This window comes from Mustela erminea, chromosome X, assembly GCF_009829155.1.
Source record: "Mustela erminea isolate mMusErm1 chromosome X, mMusErm1.Pri, whole genome shotgun sequence".
Taxonomy (NCBI): Eukaryota; Metazoa; Chordata; class Mammalia; order Carnivora; family Mustelidae; genus Mustela; species Mustela erminea.
In genome coordinates, this window is record NC_045635.1 from 96,844,511 (window position 1) to 96,860,766 (window position 16,256).

The 16,256-nt window shown below is 39.2% G+C and overlaps 1 protein-coding gene across 2 annotated transcripts; it reads left to right on the forward strand.

Annotated features, from left to right (window-relative positions):
* The first annotated feature begins 1,080 nt into the window (after nucleotides 1-1,080).
* Nucleotides 1,081-16,005, forward strand: AGTR2 (angiotensin II receptor type 2). Of its 2 annotated transcripts, none has more exons than XM_032331530.1 (3): nucleotides 1,081-1,141; nucleotides 11,923-11,984; nucleotides 13,288-16,005. In XM_032331530.1, exon 3 carries the CDS (start codon nucleotides 13,323-13,325, stop codon nucleotides 14,409-14,411), a length of 1,089 nt encoding a protein of 362 aa, XP_032187421.1. In that variant the 5' UTR covers nucleotides 1,081-1,141; nucleotides 11,923-11,984; nucleotides 13,288-13,322; the 3' UTR covers nucleotides 14,412-16,005. The 2 variants fall into 2 exon arrangements, with proteins under 2 accessions (XP_032187421.1, XP_032187420.1); XM_032331529.1 differs by lacking the exon at nucleotides 1,081-1,141 and adding an exon at nucleotides 11,663-11,768.
* Nucleotides 16,006-16,256: the final 251 nt, after the last annotated feature.

Below are 16,256 nucleotides of genomic sequence, written 5' to 3' on the forward strand. Positions count from 1 at the left end.
GGTACAGTGTCTAATACATAACAATAGATGCCCGAGAAATGGTTTTTTAATGAATGAATAAGTGAGTTGATGGAGGAACTTCCTTTGTATATTCACCTTCAATTGAAATGTGTATTGTAGTTTAGAAAATGTTTGGTTGAATTCTGCCCTGGGATGTAAATAGCAATTTCCTTAGCAAAAACAATTAGGAATTTTGCTGAAGAGTTCATAGTATTAGGTTTCACTTCTTTTATTGGTAGTTAAATAATAAAAATCTAGTTTGAATATTGTACTTGGTATGAAATTTTCTAAAATTTAAATAGCACAAATAAAGCTCTGTGCCCTACAGCTGATGAATTTAGTTAGCAGAAGAGATCTGCAGATTGCATTTCAATTACATGACTTCAAATAGACTTTGAAATTTTAATATATCAAATCCCAATGATAACAAATATTTTGTCATAACAGGTGGTATTATTCTGAGCCTAGGAACAACAACAATGATAACAAACAGGAAAGAAAATTTTAGATCCACACCAGTTCATAAAATCTATACTCGGGGTACAGGTTTGAACTGAGAGTTGTCAGAAATCTAGGTGTAACTGATACGAGAATTTTCCATCAGAGGGTCCTTTGTTTCAAACTAACAAAAAACACTTTCAATTAAAGGACAGATTTGTTTAAGTGACAGTTGTTCATTGAACAAATATTTATTGAGCTCCTATTTTGTGTCATATTTGGCCTCGAGACCTAAAGACACATCGATGAACCAGAGGCAAAGCATCTGTTAATAGAGATTATTTTCTGGTCTGAGAAGAAAGTCAGTAAACACAATGTGATTGTGTGTGTGTGTGTGTGTGTATCTGTGTCTGTGTCTGATATCACCATTATCAGATGGTGATAATGGCTATGATGTAAGATAGAGTAGGATATGGGGGGGTCTTTTTGTTAGGAAAGGATGGGAAAGCCTCGTTAACAAGATGACATTTGAGCAGAGGTCTAAAAAGATGTGAGAGAGTAGGTCACGTGACTATCTGGGGCAAGAGAATTCGTCAGTCAGGGATAGCATTTGTGAAGGCCTTGAGGGCTGAGTGTGCGTGGGGAGTAGGAGGCTTACCAAGGAAGCTGGTGTGACTGCAGTGCAGCAAACTGGAAGAAAGAGGTAGGAACTGAGGTCTTCGGAGTAGTGGCAATGCTGGTGTGTATGTGGGCTGGGAGAGGGATGGAGTTTATATCATGGAAGACCTTGTAAGTCCTGTTAAAAAAGGAGAAGACACTGGAGACGTTTGAACAGTGGAGTGACATTATTTGATGTTTACAGATTGTCTACGTAAGCTGTGTCTTTCATTCTGTATTCTTTGTTGGTCATTGCTAAGCCACACTTGAGTTCATAACTTCATTTAGAAGGCAAAGAGTGGGTTTAGAGCTGTTTAGGCAGTTTTAGGTAATTGTTAATAATATTGATTATGTTTAATTAATAATACTTGTCATCATTCGTTTTCAGCGTCATTACAATAACATCAATAATAACAACAACGTGCTTAAATGCTACCACTTACTTAGTGCCTGCTCTGTGTACTTTCTATATATGTTATTTCCCACAATCTGCAATTACCTGTGAGGAGGCACTGCTTTTCTTCCTATTTCATGTTTGTAGAAATGTGAACATGAATCACTCTCCAGAAAATATTTTATTTATGCTGCTATGTATCTTATGCCAAACTACATCTATCTTTTGGTATAAAGCAATGACGGAATAGTCTAGTGCATAACTGGTTTATTTATTTGGCTTACTTACCATTTTTTTAAAAAAAGATTTTATTTATTTGAGAGAGAGAGCATAGAGGGAGAGGAAGAGGGAGAAGCAGACTCCCTGCTGAGTAGAGAGCCCAGTGTGGGGCTTAATCCTAGGACCCTGAGATCATGAGCTGTGCTGAAGGCAGACTCTTAACGAACCGAGCCACCCAGGCGCCCCTGGCTTACTTGCTTTTGACAAGTAATCACGGTGGTTTGATCCAAATGGAAACTATTCATTGAATGTACTATATTTCAGTTACCGTACTAAATGCTTTATTATGCATTGTCTCATTTAATCCTTACAATAGCCCAGACAAAGAAGCTGGAACTCAGATGTGATGTAACTTATCTAAGGTCACACAGCTGGTAAATAGAAGAACAGGGACCCATTTAGGTGCATCTGACTCCAGGGCTTGCATTTTGAACTGCTGTGCTCTATGATTAAATATGGGCAAGAATAGACAGGTCTTCAAAACCATTAACAGTATGTTTGGCATTGCATATTTCAAAATCTTCTTTATTTTATTTTTAGCTGGTGGATGTAGAGCCATCAGTGGTTGGATGTTTAGGTCCCTTTGGAGTGGTACAATAACCTAAGTTCCTATAAACCTGTAGCATGATGGTACTGTTCCTTCTAGGTCAGCCTCTGTGACAATCAGCCACATTATTGCCTTGATCTGTCCACATGATCCCTGTGTTGTTTATCTCATCATCTGAACCGTCTGGTCCTTGAGACCAGCGATGGCCATGGCAAGCCTATTACTTTGAATATGTAACATGTGGAAAAATATATTTTTCATTGCAGTCTGTCCAACGCAAGTTACAAAAACGGTAACAAGGACAAAATGCAAAGCTGAATTGCTGGAAGAGAAATGAGAGTGGGGAGAGGAGGAGCTGTGAGAAGGAAGGGGATGTGATAGATGGGGTGCGGGGGAGAGAGAGAGGGAAAGAGAGAGAAACTGGCAAATGGACAATATATTGCCAATATGAATCCTCCAACAGCTACCAGTCTACAGTAAACTCTGCAAGATTCTCCTTTCACTTCCCTCTCCTTATCCTAACTAAGAACTCCCCCTAAGGCTTGCTCATATTCGCAAAGTCAAAGAAAGAAAAATTGTTATAAAGAGTTTATTTCTTTGAAATAAATGAGACTAGAATCTCCTGGAAACTAGCAGGGACATTTTAATTATCTCTGTATTTTCAACACCTGGTGCAAGGCCTGGTTCATGGTAGGGCCCAAGAAGGTGTTATTGAAAAAACGTGTGTCTCAGCAAAGTTCAACCTCTAGAGATGGTGTGGATAATGTCAGCTGTATCCTACATGAGCACCCCGAGGGCTAGCTTTGTAAAGTGTCAAATCCAACTTTTCCAGTACTGATGATGTTTGGTCCAAATGGCTGATAAAGGGGATGATCCTGCCATTCTTTCATTTTCCATGTACTTCTGTCCTGGAGAAAGGAGGACCATTCACTTCTCTAGCTTCCATGCTTTAATCTCCAAAGAAGCACAGAACAGCCATAATTAACCTACTGGCCCCAAATCAATGAATGATTCTCAAGGATTTACTTTTTAACAACCAGAGCAATGAGCTCGATCTTCCTCACCTGTCACCTCTACTGTTCTATGCTGCCTAGAGTTTGCTGTCTGAACAGTGGGAAAACATTATGGGTAGGTTAGCTAGCTGGGTAGGTTAGCTAGCTGGATATGTAATAGAACTCACATTTTTAACCAACTCTATTATTCATCCTATGTCTAACAGAGGAGCTCCTGGAGCTTCTCAGAGTATTTGGAAAAATTTTAAGGGGAAAAAAATAGAAATTTACAATCTGATAGAAAAAATATATTTATTTTGAAAGTATGGGACCAGTTATGTACTCATCGTCATTTTATTTCATATACGTTTACAGTTTTAGATTTCTTTAGAAAGCTTTCCCAGTACTCCAAAAAGATTCGTACAGCCAATTAAGTTATGTAAACAAAGCCCTAAACTGTTGCAATTCAAGCTCTTTTCACCTTATTGACTCCATCTTAGCTACAGGCATTCATTTTTGAGTTAAGAGTCGTGAAGAGGGGCGCCTGGGTGGCTCAGTGGGTTAAAGCCTCTGCCTTCAGCTCAGGTCATGATCTCAGGGTCCTGGGATCAAGCCCCACATCGGGCTCTCTGCTCAGCAAGGAGCCCACTTCCTCCTCTCTCTCTGCCTGCCTCTCTGCCTACTTGTGATCTGTCTGTCAAATCAATAAATAAAATCTTTAAAAAAAAAAGTCAGTAAAGAAAAATCTTGTCTTTACAACATTTTACTTGTGAGATTTGCTCTGAGTATATTATATTTATCAATTATTCCCATTTCCCGAGTTATCTGGCTAATTTTTTTAAGAGCGTTTTTCTGATTGCCTTTAACCCAGAAATTCCCAGAATGCTTAGAAGTCCCTCTTGAATTGGGAAAATTAATTCATCTTGTGCCTCATATTCACCAGAATGGCATAGTGAACATAGTGGCTGGGCTTTGAGCCCAAGTTCCATACTTCATGAGCTGGTTGATTTCGGGCGAGTTATTTAACCTCTGTCTGCTTCAGGGTCCGAATTTCTCCTCTCCTCATTTATGAAACAAGGATGAGAACTGTCTCTCGAGATTGTTGAGAGGTTTATAGGGTATGTTTGTTGAGTGCCCAGCATCGTGCCTGGTTCCCCCTCCCTACTTTATTCACAGTCTTTGATGTCAGCACCTCCCTCACAACCCCTGGGGACTTCGTGTCTGGGGAAAAGTGGATTCTCTTCACAAAGAGGTTGGGGACCTTCAGATAGAATCAACGCTAGAGGCTATTTACATGACATTTATTTTTTTGCATTAACGCCAAAGAAACCTGACTGGGAGTTTAGCACAAATAGCTCAACAAGAATGCATAAAGTCAGGGGGAAGTAGACTTACACTAACAGGACTAAATGTTCACTGAATGAGTGTTCAGTTTACAGCAATCTGTGGGGCCAAGACTCATGCCATTGAAAATAACTAAAGCACAATGAAAATAGTATGCAAGGTTGTTCTTAAAGTTCATTCATTTCTGTTTTGATTTGTTATCTTTTTCTCTAGACAATGTCTTCTGGAATTTATAGGCTACAGTTCATCTTTTTAAAAAATATTTTATTTATTTATTTGACAGAAAGAGAGACAGAGAGAGAGAGCGAGCGAGCACAAGCAGGGGGAGCAGGAGAGGGAGAAGGAGAAGCAGGCTCTCCACTGAGCAGGGAGCCTGATGTGGGGCTTGATCCTGGGACCCTGGGATCATGACCAGAGGTGAAGGCAAATGTTTAACCCATTGAACCACTCAGGTGTCCCTGTAGTTCATCTTTTAAGCTTAAAGTAAGAGGAGAATAGAGGCTGAAAGAAGGGGAAAGGAGAGAGGTTGCCAATGGGTAGTAGGTTTCTTTTAGAGGTAATGAAACTGTTCTGGACTTATATAGTGGTGATAGTTGCACAGCTTTGTGAATATGCTGAAGACCATTGAATTGTACATTTTAAATGGGTACATTTATGGTATGTGAATTATATCTTGACTTTTGAAAAAGATGAATAATTTTGATTTTTGATAATTCAAAAAGAATTTTGAATAATATGAAACAAGAGTGTTAATGGTGAAGTAAGATATAACATAATTGTATGAAATTGTATCAACTTCCAGATATCTGAACATGAACTCTTTCCTGTGGGGTTACGCTGGAAATTATTTACACTAAAAATTCTTCTTTTGGTTGCAGATTTTACAAATCTGTATTGAACACCATGAATCCAAATATTAGTAGGATAAATACCTAAAATCTCAAGCAGTCTCAGAATTCCCAGTGATAAGTGTCCTGTTTTTCATTTTCTTGGAGTAAAAGCCCTATAATCCTTCAAGAACTTCTTGTCACTTGACTTCCTGACATTTGCTCTATCTTCTAATCTTCCATTGTTTTGTACCTCCAAAGCAAATTATATTCAAAGCTGTACAGGGGCACCTGGGTGGCTCAACTGGTTGAGCCTCTGACTTTTGGTTTCAGCTCGGGTCATGAACTCAGGGTGGTGGGGTTGAGCCCTGCATTAGGTTCCACGCTCAGTGTAGAGTCAGCTTCAGATTCTCTCTCTCTCTCCCTCCCCGTGTGCTCCTCCCCCTACTTGTGCACATGCTCCCTCTCTCTCTCTGTAAAACAAATAAAGAAGTAAATAAATAAACAAAGCTGTAAAATGTATTGTTATTTTTCTGTCCTTTTAGGGGTCTCAGGGAGAGGTTGAGTAGATGAGTCCCTCAATCAAAGCCAAATAATCATTTGTTTTTATTATTTTCTCTGAATTTATGGGTAGTTTTTGAGAGATGTTCTTTTGGCCCCTTCCCTCTCTTTTCGTTGTAGACACAAACAATGAGGTGTTGCTTTTCCCCACCCCCATTCTCCAACTTTGAGAGTTTGTCTTATTTGAATTAATCATACAAAAGCTTCTATGCTGCCTGGAGCAGGGACTTGACTATAGCTTCATCAGTAAAATAAAGTATCAATAAAATTGGATGGCAACAAGAAATTAAGGCTCAAACAGGCAAAACCAGTGGAGAGAATGATTTGGAGGATTCATCAGTCTGGCTTCTAGAATGGTTATACCTGCTATAGAATTTCCCAGAGCTGAAGTGGAATATGCTCCCAGTTACCAGTTTTCCTGGTCTGATTGTATAATCACCAAGCCAGATTTCCTCTATTGGTATTGGGAAGGAGATAGAGAGGATGCTTTAAATAAGGAACACAGCTTTATAGTCATTGAAAGTGGTATATCCTTATTATAAAATAATACAGTAGCAGTCAAGGTGGTATATCAGATTTGTGAGAATTTTCTAAAAGATTTTATTTATTTATTTATTTATTTATAGAACAGAGAGAAAGAACATGAGTTGGGGGAGGGACAAAGGAAGAGGGAGAGAATCAGGCAGACTCTGTGCTGAGCACAGAGCCTGATTCAAGGCTTGATCTCATGACCCTGAGATCATGACCTGAGTGTAAATCAAGAGTCAGATGTTTAACCAACTGAGCCACCCAGGTGCCCCCAGATTTGTGAGAATTTTGTTGGTGTGACTCAATCTCTGAAAGCCTGGGATGTTTGAAAAAGTTCTTGTTCTGGACTTCAAGACTAATGAGAGCCAATCTGACAACATCTATCCCAAAACATCCTCATTACCTAACAGTGATGCTTAAATATTGCTAAGACAACTGGCCAGTTTGGTGTATTTAATTAATTGGCCATTTTGGATAATTTAATCAAGCTAATTGTAAGAAGGGGCCAAATTCCTTTACCCACTTAGGTCCTGTAGCTGGCAGTGTGAAATTTATTGACAAAAGACAGATTAAATACAGCCAGAGTTTACTAACATGTGCATTAGGCATACACGTGGAAAACTCAGTGATGAGTAACTCAAAGTGGTGGGCAGAACTTGGGCTTGTATAGCGTCTTAACAAAAGAACAACAAATTTATAGTGAAGGGACAAAAGAAAAGGGGTTTAGGCTTTTAGAGTGGCAAGCTGTAAGAAGGTAAACATATGGAGAAAATGAATAGAAGTTAGGAATTTTTAGTAAGATTTGTTATGTAGATTCTTTTTGGTGTCCATCTCTGGGCTGTTGATAGTCTAGAGCTGTTAGTCATTAAGAGTTCTGTCCTTGGGATGCCTGGGTGGCTCAGAGAGTTAATCCTCTGCCTTTGGCTCAGGTCATGATCTCAGGGTCCTGGGATCAAGCCCCACATTGGGCTCTCTGCTCAGCGGGGAGTCTGCATCCCCCTCTCTCTCTGCCTGCCTCTCTGCCTACTTGTGATCTCTCTTTGCCTCTATCAAATAAATAAATAAAGTCTTAAAAAAAACTAATAGTTTTTTAAAAAAGAGTTCTGTCCTTTAGGGTAAAGGAAAGAGAGACACATTTACAAATTCATATCCTGCTTTCAGGCAAATAGAAGGAGGACAGACAGTTTTTCTTCTGTCTGCTTCTGCTCAATTGTCTCTAGCTTAAAAGAATCCTTATACCAAAGTGGCATATTTTGGATAGTATATTATAACACCCTACCTAATCAATTGAATCAGTCAGATAAGTAGGGGGAAATGCCAGATCAGTTAAGTGAATGTAAACTAAAAATAAAGACAATTATCAATTTTTTATTTTTCTATCAGTTCGGTTACACAGCATTGAGATGCTATGTGGTACAATTCAGGTGCCTCTGTGAGATCCTGGTTTGAACGTGATGCTCAGGCCTGCAGATGCCTTTGGGGCAAAGGGAAATTGGAACTCTTCCTTCTCCTTATGTTCTTGGGACCAGATTCAGCTGGAAACAACTGGTCTCAGGAATGTACTGAATCAGACATCTATTCATTTCACCACATGGATTCCACCTTATTAACTGATTTATATCCCTCTCAGTTACTCTCTATATGATGCCTAAGCAGAGAATTTGATGCAAATAATTACTCATATTGGCCATTTTGCTGAATTTTTAGGCTGGTTTCTGCAAAATGAATAATCTGATTGTTAGCTCTTTTTCACTTGCTTTCATCCTGATGTTATTGTTCTCATTGTATTGGAAACTAAAGAGAGGCACAAAGAGAATCTGGAAAGACATATCAATAATGAGCAATCTTCTTAACTATCCTCCTTTCAGAGATATCCAGGTCTGTAAAAAATACAGTGACAATTAAAATAAAGCTCCCTTATGGGTAAGTGAATTGAAAAAGATTGGTGTTAAGTCTGTATGTGGGTATCTTTCTGTGTGTATGCATGCGTGTGTGCGTGTGGCTCATGCACACACGCATGGTTATAGAACTTGGTAGAAATGGAAATGCTATTGGTCTGGATAGGGACTCAGGTGGCTGGGGTGGGGGATTATAAATGACCTTAAAAAACTTAAGCTGAAAAAGATGGTCCCCACACATTTAATTATTCCATAATCTGCACTTCTAATCCTCACCTATAGAACCAGGGCATTATATCCTGACTTTAGCACTTAGTAATTCCTGTTCTCCTTCAAAGCCTCATCTGTGTGTATGAGTGGGCGTGAGAGGGACAAATCAGATTTTTTTTTTCTGAACTCTGTGTCCTTCTAGCAGAGGAGAAAGTCCTTTCAAGAACATCGTTTTTTTTTTTTTTTTTAAACCTGGTCGTTTAAATTTTACTGTTAAGTAATCTCATGATAAATAATAGGTATTCACTAGAAAAAAATTAAAGTGATTTACCATTGTTTAATTCTGCTAGCCAAGCCGCACTTGCCCTGAAGAGCTGCATAATTTATTCAAATGACCTGGGGCTTTTAAAGTCAATCTTCGAGGAGAAAAATTACCCCCTGTCCCCAGGAGAGTGAATTTTTTTGCATTGTACGGCTTTCCTATGACTGACATTTATTTGACTCACAAGTGTATTTACATTGTTGGCTTAACTCAGAGTTCTTTGCCGAATCAATAATATGCTGTATTTCTTGCTTCAAGTGGTGTCAATATTATTGTTATTTCTTTAAAAAAAAAAAAAAACTTTTTCCCTTCGTTCCCTGCAGTTACAAAGTTTTTCTTTGAGTTGTGAAAATTTTTGCTTCTAAAATTATGAGGAAGCCGAGTAAATGTTCTTTTAATCTTCTGGGAAATGTGTGCCTCTTTAAACTTTATTTACGTCAGAACTTACTGTAATGAAGGACAAAAGCTCTAGACAAGGTCCCCTGCTCCTCGGGGGTGTTCAAGGCTAGGTCTCCCAGAGGCGAGCCTGCAGTTTGTTCTCAAACGTTTATAGCTTACCTCCTGGCTGTTTCTTTGCAACCGGCTCGAGAGGGGGCTAGAAATAGAGCAGGGTGGGAATCTGACCCACGGTGACCACTCAGGGGGCTCTGGCCTGGAAAATTCCCCTGTATGTGGCAAAAACAAACATTAGAAATGGAGGGAGAAACTAGGCTTAAACAAAGAGTGAAACCAGTTCCTGTTGCATCTCTCCTGCCGATAACCATATGTGCCCGCTCCTTCGTTTCCCAGACATCAGCGCTCCATCATCTGGACAGAACCTCCACCTGAGTCTGTCCAGAGCATAAGAAAAAAATATTTCTAAGTGTGACACAGTGGTATGTATGTATCTTAGGAGCATTTCCTCAACGTGCAAACTCAGTCTAACCGAAAGAGTCACCAAGTGTGGTGGTGTGCAAACCTTCGAATCCTACTGTATTTTTCTGGTCCCACGTGCCACAGGACTGACTGCAATATGGGGAATGAAATTAAGGAAAATCTGTTCTCCCATATAACAATCCTTCAAACTCTTTCCCCCTCCTTTAGTGTTTTTGTGACAGCGTGTGAATGATCGGCTGTGGCTTTTTGTAAATGTCACATGCTTTCTGTTTGCCAGGACAAAGAACAAGAGGAAAGGGCCAGCGAGGGCTTATTCCATTAACATGGAGGTTAAGAGCATGGACTCTGTCATGAGATTGAGTCCGTTAAAATTCAGATGCCCTAGGGCGCCTGGGTGGCTCAGTGGGTTAAGCCTCTGCCTTCGGCTCAGGTCATGATCTCAGGGTCCTGGGATCGAGTCCCGCATCGGGCTCTCTGCTCAGCAGGGAGCCTGCTTCCTCCTCTTTCTCTCTCTGCCTGCCTTCCTGCCTACTTGTGATCTCTGTCTGTCAAATAAATAAATAAAATCTTAAAAAAAAATTCAGATGTCCTCCATTTAATAGCTAGGTGACCTCAGGGAAGTCATTTAACCTCAGTGAGCCCTAGCTTCCCGATTTGGATAATGGAAGTAATAGCAAGAATTTATAATGGCATCTACCATACGGGAAGCATGGTTGCAGGCACCTTCAATGTATTAGCTCATTTAATTTTCAAAACTCTGTGATGTAGGTAATTAACATCATCCCCATTTCTCAGATGAGTAAAACAGACATGGAGAAGGAAAGGATCTTGGCCAAGGTCACAGGCTAAGGAAGTGGGTACAGCTGAGCTTGTGGTCTGGCATTTGTATCCTGAAGGCCATGTACAGGCCAGTACATTTCATTGGTACAGGCCAGTACATTTCATTGGCTCTCTCTGAAATTACTGAACACTCAGCACGGTGTTTGGCACGTAGAGTTTATTGTTGGCTGTTAGTCTCACTGCTGTCCCCAGTTCTGATCTTTCTTTCTTTTGTCACACTTGCTCCTATGGGACTGGTCTGTAAGGTTGGTCATCCTCACAAAAAAAAAAAAAAAAAAGAAAGAAAGAAAGAAAGAAAGAAAGAAAGAAAAGCCAACAGTGATCTGAGCCGTGGTGGTTGCCTGATCCTTCTTCACCTTTGTGGGCTTTGTGTTTAAATCTCAAACAGGACAGGGACCTATGAAAGGAGGCACTATTTGCTAATACCTCTTTTCGAAGACATGAAAATTATATGCCTCCTATCACCACCTCTCCAGCAACCAGCCAACAAAAATTGCTTGAAGCAAGGGAGAAGTTTTAGAAAGTTCAGACTTCGAGTAAAGTCGCTACTGTACTTTAACGAATAGAGGTAAAAATCTCAAAAAGTAATGAAGGTGATAACAGACATTGGTGGATAAAGGTCGCTTCTACTAGAATAAATTCTCTATTCTCCACTCCTTAACTCGCCTTAGAATGTCAGTATCAGGGAAAAAGAAAGAGAAAATTCTGCAAATAATTATATTCTTCTTTTAAAGTAAGCCACTGATTTCAAAATTCTCTAACACATTTGTGGAAACTTCATTTTTTTGTTTGAGATTTATTTGAATGAGCTGTTATGATTGGAGACAGTGAGAATTTCAGATTAATGTTTTGCAGCCAAAAAAAAAAAAAAAAAACCTCTCTGGAAAGCTGGCAAGTGTTCATAAGTCAGCCCTAGAATTATGTAGGTTGAAGGCTCCCAGTGGACAGACCGAACATATAAGAAGGAAACCAGAGATCTAGTGCTATTACGTCCCCGAGTCTAAGGGAACGAATAAGCACAGAATTAAAAGCATTCTTCAGCCTGAATTTTTAAGGTAGGTCTGCACAATTTCTATGTACTGTATTTGGAGAGTAGAACATACATTAAGTGAAAGTGCTTTTTTATGGATGAACTTTCCCTTTTTTCCTGTATTTTAACACTGTATTTTGTAAAACTCCTAAATTCTTTCACTGCTGTTTCTCTTACAGGAGTGCGCTTAGGAACTGGGCAAGCTGATTTATGATAACTAAGTTTTAAACTCCAACGACCAGTAAGTCTTCGAGCGGGTTTATTTGAGATTCTTTGATGATACTTTGTTAGGTCAAGATGATGAGAGAATGCACTTTAGACAAAAATGATAACTTTGCTGTTTACTAGGAGATTCTTTGGTGATTGTGCTGTTCATTGAGTCGTTTCTATGTATTTTGAAACTATCAAAAGTAATAGTCTTCCCTTTACTGTGTTTATTTCCAGCTAATTTTCTTTTGTCTTAAAGTAATGCTGCTCCTAAAAACCAAACCAAACCAAACCCAGTATCACAAAAACCTGCGCCCTGATTATGACATTTGAGAGCCATACAACACTGTTCCTACTTTGTTGTGTTAAAAGTGAAATGATAGCAAACGAAAATGATACAATTAGCTCATGATTCATCATTGACGTTCAATTCTTATTTCACTGAGCAATCAAAACGATTTCTGCTTGACTCTAAATCAGATTTGGCTATTTTTTTCCCCTTGTTCTTTTCCTAATTGAAAAAGAAAATGGATTTCCTTTTAAGCAGATTAAACATCTAGATCGAAAACTAGTGGTCTCTATTAAAATGCGAACAGGGGGCTTTTAGAAATATGTACCTACTCCAGAGCTCCCTGCTAATGATATTATTATTGTGGAAACAATGGAAAAGTAGAAGTAAAGGAATTTGGATTAAATTAGTAAAAAACCCAGCCCTACCCCCCAAGTTAATATGTTCTTTTTGCATATTCTCTTGCAGTCTTTTGTGCACTTACTTATTTTTTCCATAGCTTATGTTACTTGTATTTTCCATAGCTGTAATGATTTGTACATAATTAGTTACTTGAAATAAGGCATTTCTCTATGCAACAACGGACAGCAATGTGGTTTCTAGAAAGTTTGCAGCCTGAGAGATGTGCTTAGGTGTTTTTGAAATAGTAACTTTTCTTCTTTCTTGACTCCTTCTCATTTGTTTCCCCTATTTCTTACCCACACTAAACTTTTGAACTATTGATTTTCTTGAAGGCTTCTGAAAATATGATAGAAACAGTGGGCAAAAGAGAGTTTTGTCTAGCATTTTCAGTCCCTGAGGCTGATAGGTCTTACCTGCTTGGTACTCTTGAGGAGATTCCTTTTTCTTCTTCAAGAAGCAAAATCCTCTCTTATTTCACAAGGCATGGCTGTGCTTCCCAGTGTTTTCCTATAATCACTCACCTTTTCCTTTTTTTTTTTTTTTTTTTTTTGCTTTCAACAAACTTTCAAAATGCTAATGATTTCATAATGTCCTACACTCTGTATGTTTACTGGGAGTTCCATTTTTTTTTTTTTAATTTTCACAGAAGGCATAAGAAGTGGGAACCACCGAGCTTGCAGTATGAAGAACAACGTCAGCCTTGCCACCATCAGCAAAAACATTACCAACAGCCTTCACTTCGGACTCGTGAACTTCATCGGCAATGAGTCAACCTTTAACTGTTCACATAAGCCATCAGATAAGCATTTAGATGCAATTCCTATCCTCTACTATATTATTTTTGTGATTGGATTTCTTGTCAATACTATTGTGGTTACGCTGTTCTGTTGTCAAAAGGGTCCCAAAAAGGTGTCCAGCATTTACATCTTCAACCTGGCTGTGGCTGACTTGCTGCTGTTGGCCACTCTTCCTCTCTGGGCCACCTATTACTCTTACAGATATGACTGGCTCTTTGGACCTGTGATGTGCAAAGTGTTTGGTTCTTTCCTGACCCTGAACATGTTTGCAAGCATTTTTTTTATCACCTGCATGAGCGTTGATAGGTACCAGTCTGTCATCTATCCCTTTCTGTCTCAGAGGAGAAATCCCTGGCAAGCGTCTTATATTGTGCCCCTTGTTTGGTGTATGGCCTGTCTGTCCTCATTGCCAACATTCTATTTCCGAGATGTCCGAACCATTGAGTATTTGGGAGTGAACGCCTGCATTATGGCCTTCCCCCCAGAGAAATATGCCCAATGGTCAGCTGGGATTGCCTTAATGAAAAATATCCTTGGTTTTATTATCCCTTTAATATTCATAGCCACATGCTATTTCGGAATCAGAAAACACTTACTGAAGACCAATAGCTATGGGAAGAACAGAATAACTCGTGACCAGGTCCTGAAGATGGCAGCTGCTGTTGTCCTCGCGTTCATCATCTGTTGGCTCCCCTTCCACGTTCTGACCTTCCTGGATGCTCTGGCCTGGATGGGTGTCATTAATAGCTGTGAAGTTATAGCAGTCATTGACCTGGCACTTCCTTTTGCCATCCTCCTGGGATTCACCAACAGCTGCATTAATCCCTTTCTGTATTGTTTTGTTGGTAACCGGTTCCAACAGAAGCTCCGCCGTGTGTTTAGGGTTCCAATTACTTGGCTCCAAGGCAAGCGAGAGAGTGTGTCATGCCGAAAAAACAGCTCCCTTAGAGAAATGGAGACCTTTGTGTCTTAAACACCAGAGTGGAATGCGTGTTCGCAACACGGCTACTTGTTTCGAGGGCCCCCTGAATGATCGTTCAATGCCTTTAGTCAAGGAGTAAGTTTCTCCCTTCATGTAATCTCTTCTCACTCTCCTAGAACAGGAAGCCAAATGGACCTCAAGTGTCACCCAGTGACTTTCAGGAATGGCCTGTTTCCTTCAGTTTCTGGGTAACAATAGTGTCATTGGGAGGACAGAACCATGACCTCGAAGTCACACAGGAGTTCTCTCCAATGATAAGTAATAGCAAATTGTGACTGGTGATTTGGGGTTTCAGATTTCTCCTTGACAGACGCTGAAGTTGGTTGTTGTTGTTGTTGGTTTTTATATTCATTTTCATCAGGCTTTCCTCTTGAACCGAAGCCAGTTTTTTTTTTTTTTTTAACTCATTGCATTAGTTACAAGACATCATGCTAAGAAACATGAGCATTTCTAAGTGAAGTACACTACAGTAGATTATTCAGTCTCTAAACATATGCCTTTTACTTTAAAAATACTATAAATAATAAATATTTACATTTTATTTGAGCACAGGTTGATATTTAACATATAGCTACATATCGAGTAGAGCTAGGAATGTAGATTAGATCACTTGTACTCCTGCATTTATCTTATTTTTATGGTTAGAGGAAGTAGAATATATAATAACATAGATTTGAGATTAACAAATATTTGAGTGTTCACTAAACTCTGAATATATGCTCTTTAGAACTTTCTATCCATTTTAATTATTGTTTGAAGATTTCTATGTTCTCTGACAATTTTTTGAAGATAATAACTAAACACCGTGTCGTGTTATAAAATGTAAAGGTCACTTTTTACATCCTTGACCTTTTGGTGCTTTGATATATAGGAAGTTGACTTGTCTTTTATTATTGATGCTTTGGTTCTGGGTGGCTTCCCAAAATATCTGGAGGGCTTCTTTAACTCATTAGTTTGTAATCAACCTTTATCAGGCATGGGAAAAAGTTATGCCAGAATGGAGTTTTGATACCCAGGGAGACAAAGAGATCTAGCAAATGATAAGTTTGGTGTCACACACAAAAACCTACCTGTCAGGGCAGTGCGATGTGTCTTTGAAGGTAGAGGCCATGGGGTGGTCTGAACATACACCTATGGCTTCTGTTTCTTCCGGATTTTATAGGATTGTGTGACACTCTCTTAAATCAGTCGCTGGTCCATGAATCTCCTTATCCACACTATTAGAACTCCTGTCAGAGAAGTACCTGAAACTGACTGAGTTACCTACAGTTTACTTAAGAGTATGAGTCCTAATTTTAGAAGTTAGACATTTCATTCAGTACCAGCCCCACATTATACCAGGTTGTCTAGCACCTTTCTAGACCAACGCTGACCTCTGAGGTAGACACAGAGTTTCAAAGACTTCATGTGTCTGCCAGGTTCCAGGGCTATAGATTAAAGCGTTCTCTCACCCCACTTTCTGGGAAATGCCTACTTTCATGTAATCTATTATTATCAACAAAATAAATAGCTAAATGTGTAACCAACTCTAACTTCATATTTTAAATAATTTTGTAAAACATTACATATAAATAAAATCTTTAATTGGAAAACGATGTGTACTTACTTTTTGTTTTAAAAAATATTTATTTATTTGAGAGGGAGAGAGTGGGGAGGAGGGCCAGAGGGAGAGGGAGAAAATCCCAAGCAGACTCCACACTGAGCATGGAGTCTGATGCGGGTCTCAATCTCACAACCCTGAGATCATGACCTGAGCTAAAATCAAGAGCTGGATACTTCACTGACTGAGCCACCTAGGTGCCTTGTACTTCTCTTTTTTAAAAATTTTATTTTGAC